This window comes from Choloepus didactylus, chromosome 25 (genome assembly GCF_015220235.1).
Source record: "Choloepus didactylus isolate mChoDid1 chromosome 25, mChoDid1.pri, whole genome shotgun sequence".
Classification (NCBI taxonomy): domain Eukaryota; kingdom Metazoa; phylum Chordata; class Mammalia; order Pilosa; family Megalonychidae; genus Choloepus; species Choloepus didactylus.
In genome coordinates this window covers 6297988-6312506 of record NC_051331.1, presented here as the reverse complement: position 1 = coordinate 6312506, position 14519 = coordinate 6297988, and the positions used below count along the sequence as shown (strand labels likewise).

Here is a 14519-nt window from a genome sequence, read left to right as displayed (position 1 = left end):
TACAACTGGGGCACCTGGCACAGAAGTCCGGCTTTCAGCCCCTCTCAAGGTGGCAGAGGACTGCCTGCCTTGGGGCCACCATCGCCTGGGAACCAGGTGGCGGCTGCCATTTGCCACTGTCCCCACCATTCCTGACAATCTTCCTGCAATGGTGTCTTTTTCAGAACTCAGATTTCTCCAAAGCTATCAAAGGTGGGGAGATAATAATCAAAAGGGGTGTGGAGAAAACTGGGCAGGGGCCTGTTCTCTGTGGGCGTGGGCAGGTGCAGTGCAGAGCTGGGGTTCCCCTACCATGTGGCGAGTAGACCCGCAGGTTGATGGGTACTGGGGAGATGCCTTTGTTAGTTCCCGTGACCCTGTCCGTCTCTGCTTCGATCTCCTGCCGGACTTCATCAAAGTCTGTAAACTTTTTGGACTTGCAGTGCAAAAACTCGGCATATTCTGGAAAGGGAAGCAAGATGCTCTGCATTAGGATGAGTCTTCTCGTTGGCAAATGTCGATGGACTTCTGGGGCCCGAGCTTTGTCACGCGGAGAGAATGAAGAAAAAGTCAGAGTCATTCTAGGAATATGGGGCACGGTGGACTCATTCCTTTGACAAGGATTTGACGGAGACACTCCTAAAGGCTGAGCACCATTCCTGACCCTGGAGAACCAAAAGGAACGAAACCGGCAAAGAGGCAGATAGTACAGCGTTTCTCTAACCACATGTCATGGCACGAACCCTTTGTTTGCATTGTCGGAACCCAGCAATCCGACTTCTAGGTATGGTCGTTATATACTGATAAAGGGGTCCATTCAAAAAGAAGATGTAACAATAATAAATATATATGCACCTAACAGCAAAGCCCCACAATGAATGAAGCAGATACTGACAGATTTGAAGGGAGAAATGGCGGTTCTCTGTGAATAGTAGGAGACTTCCGATGATGGAACATCTGGTCAGAAGGTCAGTAAGGAAATACAGGACTTGAACACCACCCTAAACCAACAAGACCAAACAGATGTATACAGAAGACTGCACCCCCCACTCCCCAGAAAGTATACATCTTCTTCGTGAGTGCACGTGGATCATTCTCCAGATAAACCGGACCGTAGGTCACTAACCAAGTCTCAGTAAATTCCAAAATACTGAAATCATACAGTGTATCTTCTCTGACTGACCCCAAGAGAATGAAGCTGGAAATCAAGACAGAGAGAAATAGAAAATTCACAGGTATGTGGAAATTAAACAACATACTCTTAAACAGCCAGTGTAAGGTTAAAGAGGAAACCACAAGGGAAATTAGGAAATATCTTGAAGAGAAAGACAATGAAAATACAACATACCAAAACTTATGGGACGCAGCAAAAGCAGTGCTGAGAGGGAAATTTCAGCTCTAACTGCTTACATTAGAAAGATCTCAAATAAGACCTAGCCTTAAAACTGGAAGAACTGAAAAAAAAGAACAAACTAAAGCCAAAGCAAGTGGACAGAAGTAACTGCTAGAGCGGAGATAAATGAAACAGAGAATAAAAAAAAATAGAACCGACAAAACCAAGAGTTGGTTCTTTAAAAAGATCAATGAAATTGGCAAACCATTAGCAAGCCTGATGAAGAAAGAGAGAGAGGACACAAACGAGTAAAATCAGCAGTGAAAAGGGAGACATTTCTCCCGACCCCACCGAAATGAAAAGGACTCTCAGACACTATGCCAGCAGTTTAGACAAACCAGATGAAATGGACAAATTCCTAGAAACAATCTACCAACTTGAGGAAACGAACTCAACAAACCAATCACAAGTAAAGAGATTCAATCAGTCATCAAAAACCTCCCAAAAAAGAAAAGCCCAGGACTGGATGGCTTCCCAGGGGAGTTTTCCCACCAATCCTGCTCAATCAAAGTCTTCCAAGAAACTGAAAAGGAAAGAACACTCCCTAATTCATTCTACAAGGCTAAATTCACTCTCACATCAAAGCCAGATAAAGACACCACAGGAAAAGTAAATTACAGACAGGATCTCTTACGAATATAGGTGTAAAAATCCTCAACAAAATACTACCAAACTGGATCCAATAGCACATTAAGAGAATTATACACCACGATCAAGTGGGATTTATCCCAGGTAAGCAAGGGTGGTTCAACATAAGAAAATCAATTAATGTAATACACCACGTTAACAGAACGAAGGGAAAAAAACACATGGTCATTTCAGTTGATGCAGAAAAGTCATATGGCAAAAGCCAGCATCCTGTCTTGACAAACACATCATGTTGAGTGAAATAAATCAGACAGAAAAGGACATACCTTGTATGACCTCACTGACATGAAATAATTAGAATAAGCCAACTCATGTAGTCAGAATCTAGAATATAAATTACCAGCGGATGGGGTTGGGGAGGGAATAGGGAGTTGAGACTTAAAAGATACAGAGTTTCTATTTGGGGTGATGAAAAAGTTTTGGTAATGGATGGCGATGATGGGAGCCCAACATCATGAATGTATTTTATAGCCCGGAATTATCTAGTTGAATGTGGTTAAAGGGAGAAATGTTAGGTTGAATATAAGGTAACAGAATAAAAATTAAAAAAAAAAAAAAAAAATCCATGGACCTGCACAACACAAACAATGAACTCTTAAGTTAAACCATGTACTATAGTTATTCGTACAATTATAAAAACATGCTACCCTCAATTGCAACAAATGCTCCACACCAATGCAACGGCTTAGTAACAGAGTGGTGTATGGGAACGGTGTATTTTGTGCATCATTGTTCTCTAAACCCACAACTCTTCTAATAAAAATTAAAAACAATAAAAAAAAGGGATAGAAGAAAAGAGGGAAAGAGTCCTAGCACCCATTGAGCAAGGCCATTAAAAAAACAAAGTGGTATATATAGTTATAAAAAGGGGGAAAATACTCAGCTGTAAAAAGGAATGAAGTTCTGATGCACATGACAACATGGATGAACCCTGAAGACGTTGTGTTGCATGGAATAAGCCAGACACAAAAGAAGATTGTAGGATCTCATTTACACAAAATAATTAGAATATGCAAATCCATAGTCAGATTATTAGACTACAGGCTAGCAGGGGTGGGGTGGGGGTTAGGAAATGAGGAGTTGGTGCTCAATGGGTCCAGAGTCTCTGTCTGGGGCAACGGAAAAGTTCTGGTAAAGGATGGTGGCGACGGGAGCAACTCACTCTGAATGTAACTAACAGCCCTGACTTCTACATTTGAATGTGGTTAAAATGGGAAATTCCAGGTTGTATATATGTTACCAGAATAAAAATTTAAAAAAAAACAGAGCTGTACAAACACAGTGAACCTTACTGTAAACTCTGGGCTACAGTTAATAGTACAATTATAATAATGTTTCACCAATTGCCAATAAAAGTACCACATTAATTGCAAAAGTGTTGACAATAGAGAAAATTGCATGAGGCAGCAGGGGTGGGATAAAAAAGGAACTCTGTACTTTCTGCATGATTTTTCTGTAAATTTTACAACTTCTGTAATTAAAAAAAAAAAAATCAACCAGTGTGTTGTGACCAGGGTTTTCCTCTTCTTTTTGATGAATAGACAGAAGCGGAAGTAACGGCAGACATCGCCCAGAGAGAGGGTCAGTACAGCTGCTGAAGCTTCCGCTTTCGGGTCACGCATGAGCCTGACTCCCGGGTCACGGACACGGTGGGCAGCAGTCTCCGTCCTGGCGGGATCAGGAGCCACCAGGGCTCTCCGGCTAGGAGAGGTCCCCGGGTGCACGCCCGCGGGTCACACCTGTTCCTTTTTCCGCACGGTGCCCGTGACACGATGCGGGGAACGGGGAGGCCCTGGCGGCCACCACGGGGCCCGACTCACTGTCTTCCTCCCCACCCCGTGTAGACAGGAGCCCTGCAGGAGCAAGGCTTTCTGGGAAGGGCCTTGGACGGATTCAATGGACACATATATCCCTTCCGAGCCCGGGGTAGCTAAAAGCCTTTGGGAGGCTGAGAGGAAAGGGGAACAGACAGAAGGCAGAGCTGGTCTTGACAGCCAGCTGGAGAAATCAATGCCTAAGGCTCACCACCTCACACCCACTAGAATGGCTATTATTAAAAAAGAAAACAGAAAATAGCAAGTGGTGGCGAGGATGCAGAGAAATAAGAATCTCAGCACATTGCTGGGGGAATGTAAAACTGTACAGTTGTGGTGGAAAAGTTTGGGGGTTCCTCAAAAAGTTAAGTACAGAATGACCATATGCCCTGGCAATCCCACTCCTACGTATATACCCCCCAAACTTGAAAACAGGGGCTCTCACAGGTTCGTGGACGGCAGAAGTCATCGCAGCATTACACACAATTGCCCAAAGACAGAAGAAACCCAAGGGTCCGTCAAGAGATGAACGGAGAAGGAAAATGTGGTCTACCCATACAATGGAGTATTACTCGGCCTTAAAAAAGGAATGAAGTGCTGAAGCATGCTACTATATGGATGAATCTCGGAAACATCACCTTCAGTGAAATATGCCAGACAAAAAGGGACAGGTATCCCACGATTCCACTTAGGTGAAAGAGCTATTGTATGCAAATTCATGGAGACAGAAAGTAGAGTACAGGCTACCAGTAGAGAGGGGGAGAGAGGGAACGGAGGGTTAAAGCACAGGGGGTGCAGGTTGTCTTTTGGGGGTAATGGGAAAGTTCCAGTAACAGATGGTGGTGAGGGTACCACAATATTGTGAGTGTGATAGACCCCCCTGCATTGCATGCGCGGGAGTGGGTGAGATGAGAAAGTTTGGGTTGTATACAGGTTTCCACAATTTAAAAAAGGTAGACTAAAGAGACAGTGACAACTAAACACAATCCATCATCCTGGACTGGAAATACAGGGAGGAGAAAAGTCCCAAAAGGACAGTATTGCAACATTTGAAAAAACTGGAATGCAGACTGTCACCTTTATATCGATATTAAATGGACTGAACTTGCTAATTGCACTTAGAGTGGTGACACAAGCGAATCTCCTCGTTCTTAGGAAATGTACGTGGAAGTATTAGGTGTTCAAGGAGCATGAGTCATATCACTGACTATTGAATGTTTAGAAAATAGACACAGATGGACAGATGGATGGATAGATACACGGGTAGATAGAATGATTCGGCAAACATGACAAATGTTAAAGTTGGCGGATCTTGGGGGGGGGGGATATGTTTGCATTCTCTGCATGGGGTTTGTATCATTTTTGCAACTGTCCTGTAAGTTTGAAAGCATTTCAAAATAAAAAGTTAAAAACAAGAGAAATGATAATTATTTAAAACAGATTGTATAACTAGGCGAAGACATTGTGAGACACTGATTGTCTTGGATGGAATATTTGCTACATGAAATTAGGAACCCCCTACTTAGTAAGTCAAGCCCTCGGTCTTGAGACTTGCTCTGGTGGGAAAAAAAAAAAAAACAAATAAACAGTGAGTCCACCCGCCCAGTTGGCTTAGAGAGAGAGGCCACATCTGAGCAACAAAAGAGGTTCTCTGCGGGTGACTCTAAGGCACAATTATAAGTAGGCAGTAACAAGCTTCATAAGGGCAAGTCCCAAGATAGAGGGCTCAGCCTTCTAAATTGGTAGCCCCCAATGCTTGCGAGAATATCAGGAATTCCTCAGGTGGGGAAATTTAGCATTTTCAACATCTTTCCCCATTCCCTCAAGAGGGCTTTGCAAGTACATTTTTAGTCTCTGCCCAAATTACTCTGGAATGTCTCAGGGGCTTCACTCTAACCTGTGCAAACCAACCAGATCTCCCTCCCTATTCCAGGTTCTGTGTAATTATGGTGTTTAGTAAATTGACCATACAAGTTAAATTATATGGTCTGTTACAGAAAATATAAGATCTTGCACCAAATAAACATATCTTCCTTTGGTCTCACACAGAAGCTGAAGTTTTAAAACACAGTCAGTGATCATCCTTTACCCTTTAGTCTGATTTACCTTAATCCTAACCAAGTCCGTTTCATTCATATCTCTAACTGAAGTCTGATCTCCTTCCCACTTCCTGTAACATTTGCTCTGTGACATTCATAGCTGCTGGACTCTGGCTCTGAGTCTCAGGTGTCACACAGATATCTGAAGTTCCAGGAACACAAAGAGCTCGGCATCTCAGAATTTAGAAAAAAACGTAAAAACTCAGGGATTTAACTGCTCTAAGAGCTTACAATCTACGGACCTTTAAAACACTTCCCTACATTTTCTTCTAAAAGTTGTATATTCTTAGCTCTGATGTTAGGTCTTTGATCCATTCTGAGTTAGTTGCTAGATAAGGTGTGAGATCGGGGCTCTCCTTCATTCTTTTGGAGCCTCCTCTTCAGTCTACAATTCCTCAACTTTTGTGGCTGTTTCCACTGTTAAAGTAAAACACTGGGGGAAGGGGGCCTTCAGGGCTCGGCCCCCACAGTCCCTGCACTGATGCTAAAGGGAGGAAGGAAGTTGATCACGCTGCCAACAGGCCAAAGAACCGCACCATGCAGAGATGAAAGATATTCACAGCCGCATTTTGTAAGAGTGAAAACGTGGATATAGCCTCAGCGTCCACCAGGAGGAGAGCTGGCTACAGAAATCACAGCTCCGGTATCCCACAAGCTGCCTCAAAAGAAGGGATGGAGACGGACCCCTGACGACACAGAAGGCCTGAGCAGGCCTAGAATTTCTACCCAAAACTTGCACAAAGCGGGAGGGGGCGTTTTCTGTCTCTTCACCATAATCTAACAAACTACAGCCAACATTCAGCCCTTGTGAGCTCTGGCCAGGTCCTGCGTGTGGTCCCATTTGTACCCTCACGACCCCCATTTCACAGAAGGGGAAACTGAGGCTCAGAGAGGTCTGGCCCAAGCTCAGGGGTAGACCTGGGATTTGGAACTTAGATAACCTGGTCAGATGGCGGCTGGCCTTCATGAGACCACGCGAAGTATCAGGCCCCCGCTGTCCCTCCTCCAAGGGACTGGGGGGCCCAGTGGGCCGAGAGCATGGCCCCGAGCAGCCGGAAGCAGGGGCACTGATGACACAGGCTCGTTGGAACTCTGGAGACCAGGAAACCGCCTCCCACTTCTGTCCCCGCCCCCCACTATCAGCTGACCCAGTTCCTGGGGACAAACATGCTCTGGCCCTCCAGAGGGACGGGAGGAAACACTTGCCCCTCTTCCTGAGGCAGTCGCTAAAAATGGAACACCTCCCCCCCACCCCAGCCCACCACCGCAAACCTCAGTTCCCTTCCTGTCCCAGGTCCCAGGCTCAGCGCCAGTGTGAGGACATCCCCCTCCAAGGGCTGGTGAGGCGGCTGGGGCCAGGACGGGGATGGCCCGGCCCGCCTCCTCCTCCTTCAGGCGGCCTCTTCCAGGAAGCCTTCCGTGACTACCCCTACACCCCCCCACTCCCTCCTGCATCTCGGGGTCCTCCTCTCCCCCACCCCCCAGTCAAAGCCAGGTCACCCTGGATCTTGTCTAAGGGGCCAGGACCGCGGCACTTCGGAGCCTGGCAGGTTGTGTTGTTATGAGCTCAGTCTCTGCAGCCAGAGGACACACCCAGGCCTCAGTTTCCCCATCTACAAAAGGGGCATCACCACCGGGCCCGCTCTGAGGAGCCTATGAACCCACAAGTGTGTGGGAGCAGCAGCCAGCACCGCTCCCATCAGACTGGGCAGGAACAGGAGATCCCCGGGGTGCTGACAGAGGAGAGAGCCCAGAGAGGGCGAGCCGCTCTGGCCAGCCACACAGCTCCCTGCACACACCCCCACAGTCCCTTCCCTACAGACGCCCACCCCCACCGTCCTTTCCTTCAGCGTCTTTCCCATCTCCTGTCTCGGCTGGCACACGCTCACACGCCTGGCCCTGCATGCACCGCGGTGCCCGGGACTGGACCAGGTTCTGAGCCACACCCCCCCTCCCCCTGCCCAGACGTCACACAGAGGCCGGGAAGTGGCAGTGGCAGGGAAGGCGGCAGTCCCGATCTGTTTCCGGCCCTCACGGTCTTTCTTCCACTCCCTGCCAAGCTCGTCATGTGGGTGGTGGCTGGAGGATGTGGAGGGGCAGAGCCAGGAAGCCACGGCTTCTTTACGGCAGGGTCAGAGGGCAGCCGAGCCCTTGTACCCTGCGCTACACACAAGGGCAAGGCCTGGGGGTGCTGCCGGGGAAGCCGCTCCACCTGCCTTCTTTACTGGGCTCTGCAGCACTCCAGAAGCATAGGCGGACATTCCGGGGTCTGTACCAAGGTTGGGAAACTTCTACTAGGTCTGCTGTCCCCCACAGCAGTGGTCTCCTCTCCCCAGAGCCCTCCATGGCTCCCACTTCACAGGGAATAAAAGCCTGAGGCTTCACCACACCCCACAGGGCCCTACAAAGATCTCCCTCCCACAATGCCTGGCCTTAGCCCAGCCCCCTGCAGCTTGCTCCCAGGCCCACTCCAGTCTCAGGGCCTTTGCACTTCCCACAGCCGCCCACAGACCCCCTTCCCCAAGGCCTGCCCGGAGCCCTGCCTCCCTCCCTCTTAGCACACCGCCTTCTAAGATCATAACCAAACGCGCCCTCTGTATTTATTTTCTCTGTTTCCCACCGGAATGTCCGACCCCAGGGTGTTCCCTGCGCGTTGGCGGTTTCCCCGGAGCACACGGCAGGGGCTCTGTGGTTACGTGCACGGCTGAGTGACCCGGTAGATGGCGGTTCGGACCCTGGCCTCAGTTTCCACGGGGGAGCCCAAGGTCCTCCCCAAGGCCCCTGAGCTGGACACCATGGACGCTGAACAGGGCCGGGGTCCGGGGGCCCATCTTCTGCCCACCCTCCTGCCCTCCTGCCATCCCACCCTCCATCCCAGGCATTTCCTGGCCATGCCGGCCAGGCCGGCCCTGAGCTGAGTCCCGGGGCCCCGGCAGGAATCAAGGTCAGCTGGGTTCTGGGTCTGGGAGGGGACGGCGGGCACTGCACAGGCGTGGGTCATGGCGGAGAGGGGCAGGGCCACGGGTGCCCACCCCACTGGCACCAGCCCCCAGGGTGGCTGCCCAGCACCTGCCTCAGCCCGTCTCTCGGAAGAGAAGTCCTTTTCCCTGGCCCTGCAGGTGCTCTAAGTTAGGAGGGTGGAGGGGGGCCGGGCAAGGCCAGGCTGCAGGGGGAAGCCCACTCTGGGCCTCAGTTTCCCCAGACAGAGCATAATTACATAAGAAATAGACACAAGAGGGATGATGGGGACTTGCAGCCCGGTACATGCCGGAATGGTGGAGGGGGCTCTTCTAATGAGGCGCTGACTCAAAGGAGATGGCCTCAGGGCTGAGCGGGGCCCCTCCGTCTCCTGGGTACCTCCCTCTCTCCACCTCCCTGCAGGCCCCCCCTTCCCCAGCTGCAGCAAGAGCTGGGAACCCAGATCAGCTCCCTTGCTTGCAGATGTCAAAGCCAGCTCTGCCAGGCCCTGGGCATGTCAGCAGCGTCACAGCCTCCACTGGCACAGAGAACACTCCCTGACTCCACTGCCCGGCACTGGGGTCCCGGGACCCACGGCCACTGGAAAGAATGAGCCTTTCGGCAGAACAGGCAGCCCGGAGAGTCCGGGAAGATGGGGCTGGAGCGGATGGGCCTGGCCTCAGTTTCCTCCCATCTCCCTCCCCACAGGGCAACAGGGAGGGTGACGAGCTGGCAGGCGGGCGTCCTCGGGAACAGGCCACGTGTCTGCCACGCACATTTTCTGTGGTGGCCACGAGTGCCTGCAGCCCCGTGGGCCGAAAAGGCAGGAGAGGAGGTGAAGGCCACACGAGCAGCCAAGCACCGTGCTCCCTGTTTAGAGCCTGTGGTGGTCTCTCCCGACCCCTCTTTCTCTCGCTCTCGCTCTCTCTCTCTCTCTCTCTCTCTCTCACACACACACACACACACACACACACACACACACACCACACACACACACGCACAGTACTCCAGCCACTCAGGTTCTCCGTGCATTTTCTAGGTCTGGCTGGGTCCTGGCCTCACAGCCTGGTTTGGCGTCCCCAGGGGGAGGGTCCCAGCCTCCAGGACGCCCTCCCCGAGCCCCTCCATCAGCCTGGGGGCCCTCCTTGAGCAGCCTGCTGGGTCCCTCGGGCGGTGTGCCACAAACGCACTGAGGAAGGAAACAGGCTCCCCTCCAGGCAGGCCTCCCGCCCGCGGCCCACCTGGGGTCGCTGGGTGGACGACGGGCAGCTGCCTTCTGCTCTCCCCCTAGGGCCCTGCCCGGCTCTCCTGCCTCCCCAGGGAGGCCCCAGCACCAGCCCTGCCCGGCCCCTCAGCCACTCCTCCGTGACTCCAGCCACGCGACCTGCCACCTGTCCACGCGTCCCGCTGTCCCCCTCAGGCCCGGCCTCCCACGGGGTCGCCGAAGCCTCGGACCCTATCCCCAAAACCGAACAGGTCACGTGCCTGGTGACCTCCCTCAAGGACTGTGAAACGGGGGGTTCCGCCGAGGTTCTCGCCTTTGTCGGCCCCTCCAGTCAGGAGAGAGTGAACCACACAACGAGAGGGGCTTTGAGGAAGCACTGGGAAAAAGTGGGGGAGGTGGGCCTCGGTTTGGGGGTCCAGCCCGTCTCCCCAGGACAACACAGAACCCTGCGCCTGGGCTGCCGTGAGGATGTGCTCACAAGCCCAGCTGTCAGTCTCGGTGCGTGGCCTCGGGGGCTCGGGCACCCTGCAGCTTGGTTGCGCGTCTCCCCTGTCCCCACTGCCCCTCCAGCCAAGAGCAGAACCGCCGGGCTGACTCCTGGCGGGAGGGAGACAGCTCCGTCTTCCCCCAACCTGGTTCCGAGAGGCACGCTGGGAGGGACGGCTCAGGGCACAGCCACGTTTGGGAAACCCACGGTTCTACAGGCTCCGTGCGCGCAGGACTTCTCAGAGCCTTTTAGCCAACCAAGAAGGGGACTTGGCAGTTCCCACGCTTTCTTTGACCCTGAAGCTCCCTCAGATGTCAGACAAATTTTAACAAGCCTGACCTGTTCCCATTCCAAGCTCTGGTTTCCTCATGGAGATGTGAGACCACCGCAGGGTACGCTAGACTCAGGGAACAGGGAAGGTCCTGGGTGAGCCCTTCCTGCCCGAGGGAGCAGGGCTCAGGTGCTCGGCCAACGCTTACTGGGCACCTACTGTATGCCAGGCCCCGTGCTGGGCCAAACAGATCAACGTCCCTGTCTAGCTGGCACTGCTGCTCTAGGAGAGAGAGTTCACCGCGGGTGAGGACAGCGGGGAGGCCCCTGAGCACAAAGGCTCGGAGGTGGGACAAACGTGCTGGGCTTGAGTGGAAGGAGGGAGAAGGTGGGGGAAGCCAGGACATGGAGGAGGGGAGGCCCCAGGGGCTGGCAAGGCCCCGGCGGGCAGGCCGGGAGCTTGAGCGGGAGGCTGAGTTGTATCGTGAGGACGACGGGAAGCCCTGGTTCCAGGACCTGGAATCCTCTCTCCAGCTCCTCGTGAGCACCAGGACGGGCTGGGGACACCTGTGCTGTCCTTGCGTCACACCAGGACAGTCCACGGCGCCAGGAGTGACAAGGCCCAGGGCCGGTCCCCAAGGAGTGGCAGGGCTCACCCACACACAGGCCGCCAAACTTCCTGGTGGCTGCGATCATGGGTAATGTTTAAGCTAAGCCGGTGAAAAGTCACGGCTCCCTGAGACTGGCCGGAACAAGGAGAGGCCCTAGAAGGGACACGTGGTATCTCAGCAATTCGAGGGGGCCTGGGGCCTGGCGTCAGGGTCACAACTTCAGACTCCGGATCCCACAGGAGGGGGCTGCTGGGCCAGAGCCACACGGGGCACCACGCCTGGAATGTTTTCCCGGGCCTCTGGTCCCAAGGTGGATCGGCTGCCTGTCATACCTCTCCCCCAGCCCCCCGTGCTCTCCCTCTCAGCTCCCCCACGGGGCACTGAGAGACTGGAAATGCCGGCTCAGATGAGAAGGGGGGATGCGAGGTGGGAGAGCCGGGGCAGGGCACTCTGACAGCAGAACACCCCTGAACACCTGCCCCCCAAAAACACACACACTCAACCCAACAGCAAGTCCTTGGGCAAGTCCTTGGGGAGACACCCAGGATCCGTCTACGTGTCCATCTCCACGGCGGCCACCCCGGCCCCAGCTGCCCCCACCACGCCCTGGGGTGCCTGCTCCTGCCTCATCCCTGGCCCCTGTGCTCCCAGCGGCAGCCACGTGGATCTGGTCAGCTTTCAGGCTGACCGTCCCGCGGGTCCCCAGGCCAGTGGCTTCAGTTCTCGAGGCCTCGGCCTGTACAGTGGGAGCGACAGGAATGGAGATTTAACCCCAACCCGGGCTAGGGATGTGTGCCCTGGTCCCCACCCCGTCATGTGCTTCCCTGCCCTCCCCCGGGGGGAATTTCACTTCCTCCGAGAGGTGGCTTCTGGGCACCGCTGTCTCGGGATCTCACGCCAGCCCCTCTCTGCTGGGAAGGGGCGCTCCCCCTTCCCTGACACCCCCCAAGGCATCAGCTGGGAAACCACGTCGACAGAAGCCCGATGCCTCGCCCTTCCAGACAGAGAGTGGCTCTCCCCCAAGGTGCACCCCATTCTCTGAGGGCGGGGCCTGCTGGCTCCCTCACCATTCAACCCCACTCCCACACCGACGGGCGCACGGGGCTGGAGGGCAGGGGGTGGCCTCTGGCCCTGACATGGCTGAGTGACCTTCCAGCGCCGGAAGCCGCCCATCACCAGACAGACAGCCGTTTTAGGGGAGCCCCTTCGGCGGGTGGGCCGAGCATGGGTAGTGAGATAAGGTGATCTTCCAGGCCACCAACAGAGGCAGGGCTATGATGGACGTCACTGTCCAGACAGGAACTGAGGGTACCTGGCCGGGGGCCACTCGGGGGGGATCCCAGATTCAAACGTGGGTAGTCTTGGACCCCAGCCCCAATCCAGGGTGCTGCTTCTGCTCGGCCCCTGAGCACAGCAGGAACCCGCAGCAGCACCCAGGGCCTCTTTAGTAATGCAGATTCTCACCCCCGCGCCCCCCAGCCCTTACTCCCGACCCCCCTCGGAAAACTAAGGCCAACTACTCCCGATAACGGCCCCACTGCGGCCCTTCGCGGCCCAGCTGACGGGAAACTGGAACCCTATTGGCCGGTCCGTGGCCTATGATGTGCACAGAATTCACAGACAGGAGGGACCGGCCAATCAGCCGCCCCCTCTCGGTGGAGCCACGCCCCCGCGGCCAGGCTGGGCGTGGCCAGGAGGGTGACAGCGGCGCACGTGGCCGCGGGCTGAGAGCCGGCTCCGGGTCCCACCGCCCCGATGGCAGGGCCAGGCCCGCGGGGAAGGGCAGGCGGGGGACCCGGGTCGGCCGCGGTGGCCTCGTCGGCAAACCCGGGAGGTGTCAGAGGTCTCCCAGGGCTGCGGGTTGAACGCACCCGTACCGGGCTCCGCGGGGCGCCCGGAGCTCCCCTCTCTCCGTCCAGCTCCCACCGGGAAGCTTGAGGGAGCTCACGAGGGTGTCAGGCTGGGCCCCGCGCCCATGCCGGGTCATTCTTGGGTGGGAAGAGCAGAAATAAACCAAGGCCAAGGGCCCAGTCTCTTCCTGGAGTCAATATGGTGATGAAAAAAGAAACGGTGGGGAGCGCTGCTCTAACCATAAGGGCCACCTGAGCGGGGTGCCTGTGCAGGGCTGAAAGAACGCCTTGGGAAGCCTACCGGAGAAGGTGCCTGGGGTCATCCAGCAAGCACGTGACTATGGACTGGGTGCTTGAGAATGTTCCGGAATGATTTTCTTGGGTGTGGTTCTGTGACTGTGGCTAGGAGAGGACACTGTCCTTGTTTCACTGAAGCATTAAGGGCTGAGGTGTCACCATGTCTGCCCGGATTTCGAAAAGGTTCCGGAAGAAGTGTCATCTATGCTGCACACGGGGCACATGGCAGGCTGGCGGGTCACGGTCGCTGCCCCTTGGCGGGGGTGGGGGTATGTGGTGTTCATCAAATTGTGCTGCAACTTCCCTCCACGCGTGGGAACCACGCGCCCAAACCCCAGCGACGGCCCAGGACCCAGGGGCCCCCCAGCCTGCTGAAGCCAGCGTCCCACCCAGCCCCGCTGGCGGGCCGCCCCCGTACCTGTTTTGGAGTAGATGAGCTGCAGGATGAGAGGCCGCCGGGTGACAATGCCTGAACCACGGGGAAGGAAGTCTCTGTGAGGGGGAAAGGAAGAGAGGTTACTCGCGCGCTGGCTGGCGGGGCAGGAAGTGTGGCCACAGGCGGTGGGGCAACCAGCGGGCGACCGGGCGGTCTCGACAGACCCCAACCCCGGCGGGGGACTGGGCAGCTCTCGGGCCGCGGAGGGTCCTCCTGGGGTCGGGTAGGGGCAGACTTGCTTCCCTCAGCCCCAGCACTCCCCGAGGGCCCTTTACATCCCGAATATTTCGGCCATCTCCCCCAGACTAAAAACAAAACAAAAAATCATCACATTTTATACAAATGTTTTTTTAATAAACAGAATGCTTTTGGGACTAATAAAAATGTTCTAAAATTGACTGTGGTGGTGAATGCACAACTCTGATTTTACTGTGAGCCCCTGATTGTAAAAA

The 14519-nt window shown here is 54.5% G+C and overlaps 1 protein-coding gene across 7 annotated transcripts in view; it reads right to left on the bottom strand.

The window, feature by feature from the left end:
* Positions 1-14519, bottom strand: part of DNM2 (dynamin 2) — an 80354-nt gene that overhangs the window by 43907 nt on the left and 21928 nt on the right. For all 7 annotated transcript variants that reach the window (XM_037818608.1, XM_037818603.1, XM_037818602.1 and 4 more), the window contains exons 2-3: positions 14050-14123; positions 292-441 (exon numbers count right to left, since the gene is read on the bottom strand). In XM_037818608.1, the coding sequence (XP_037674536.1) occupies positions 292-441; positions 14050-14123 (224 nt within the window). The remainder of the gene's footprint in view (positions 1-291; positions 442-14049; positions 14124-14519) is intronic.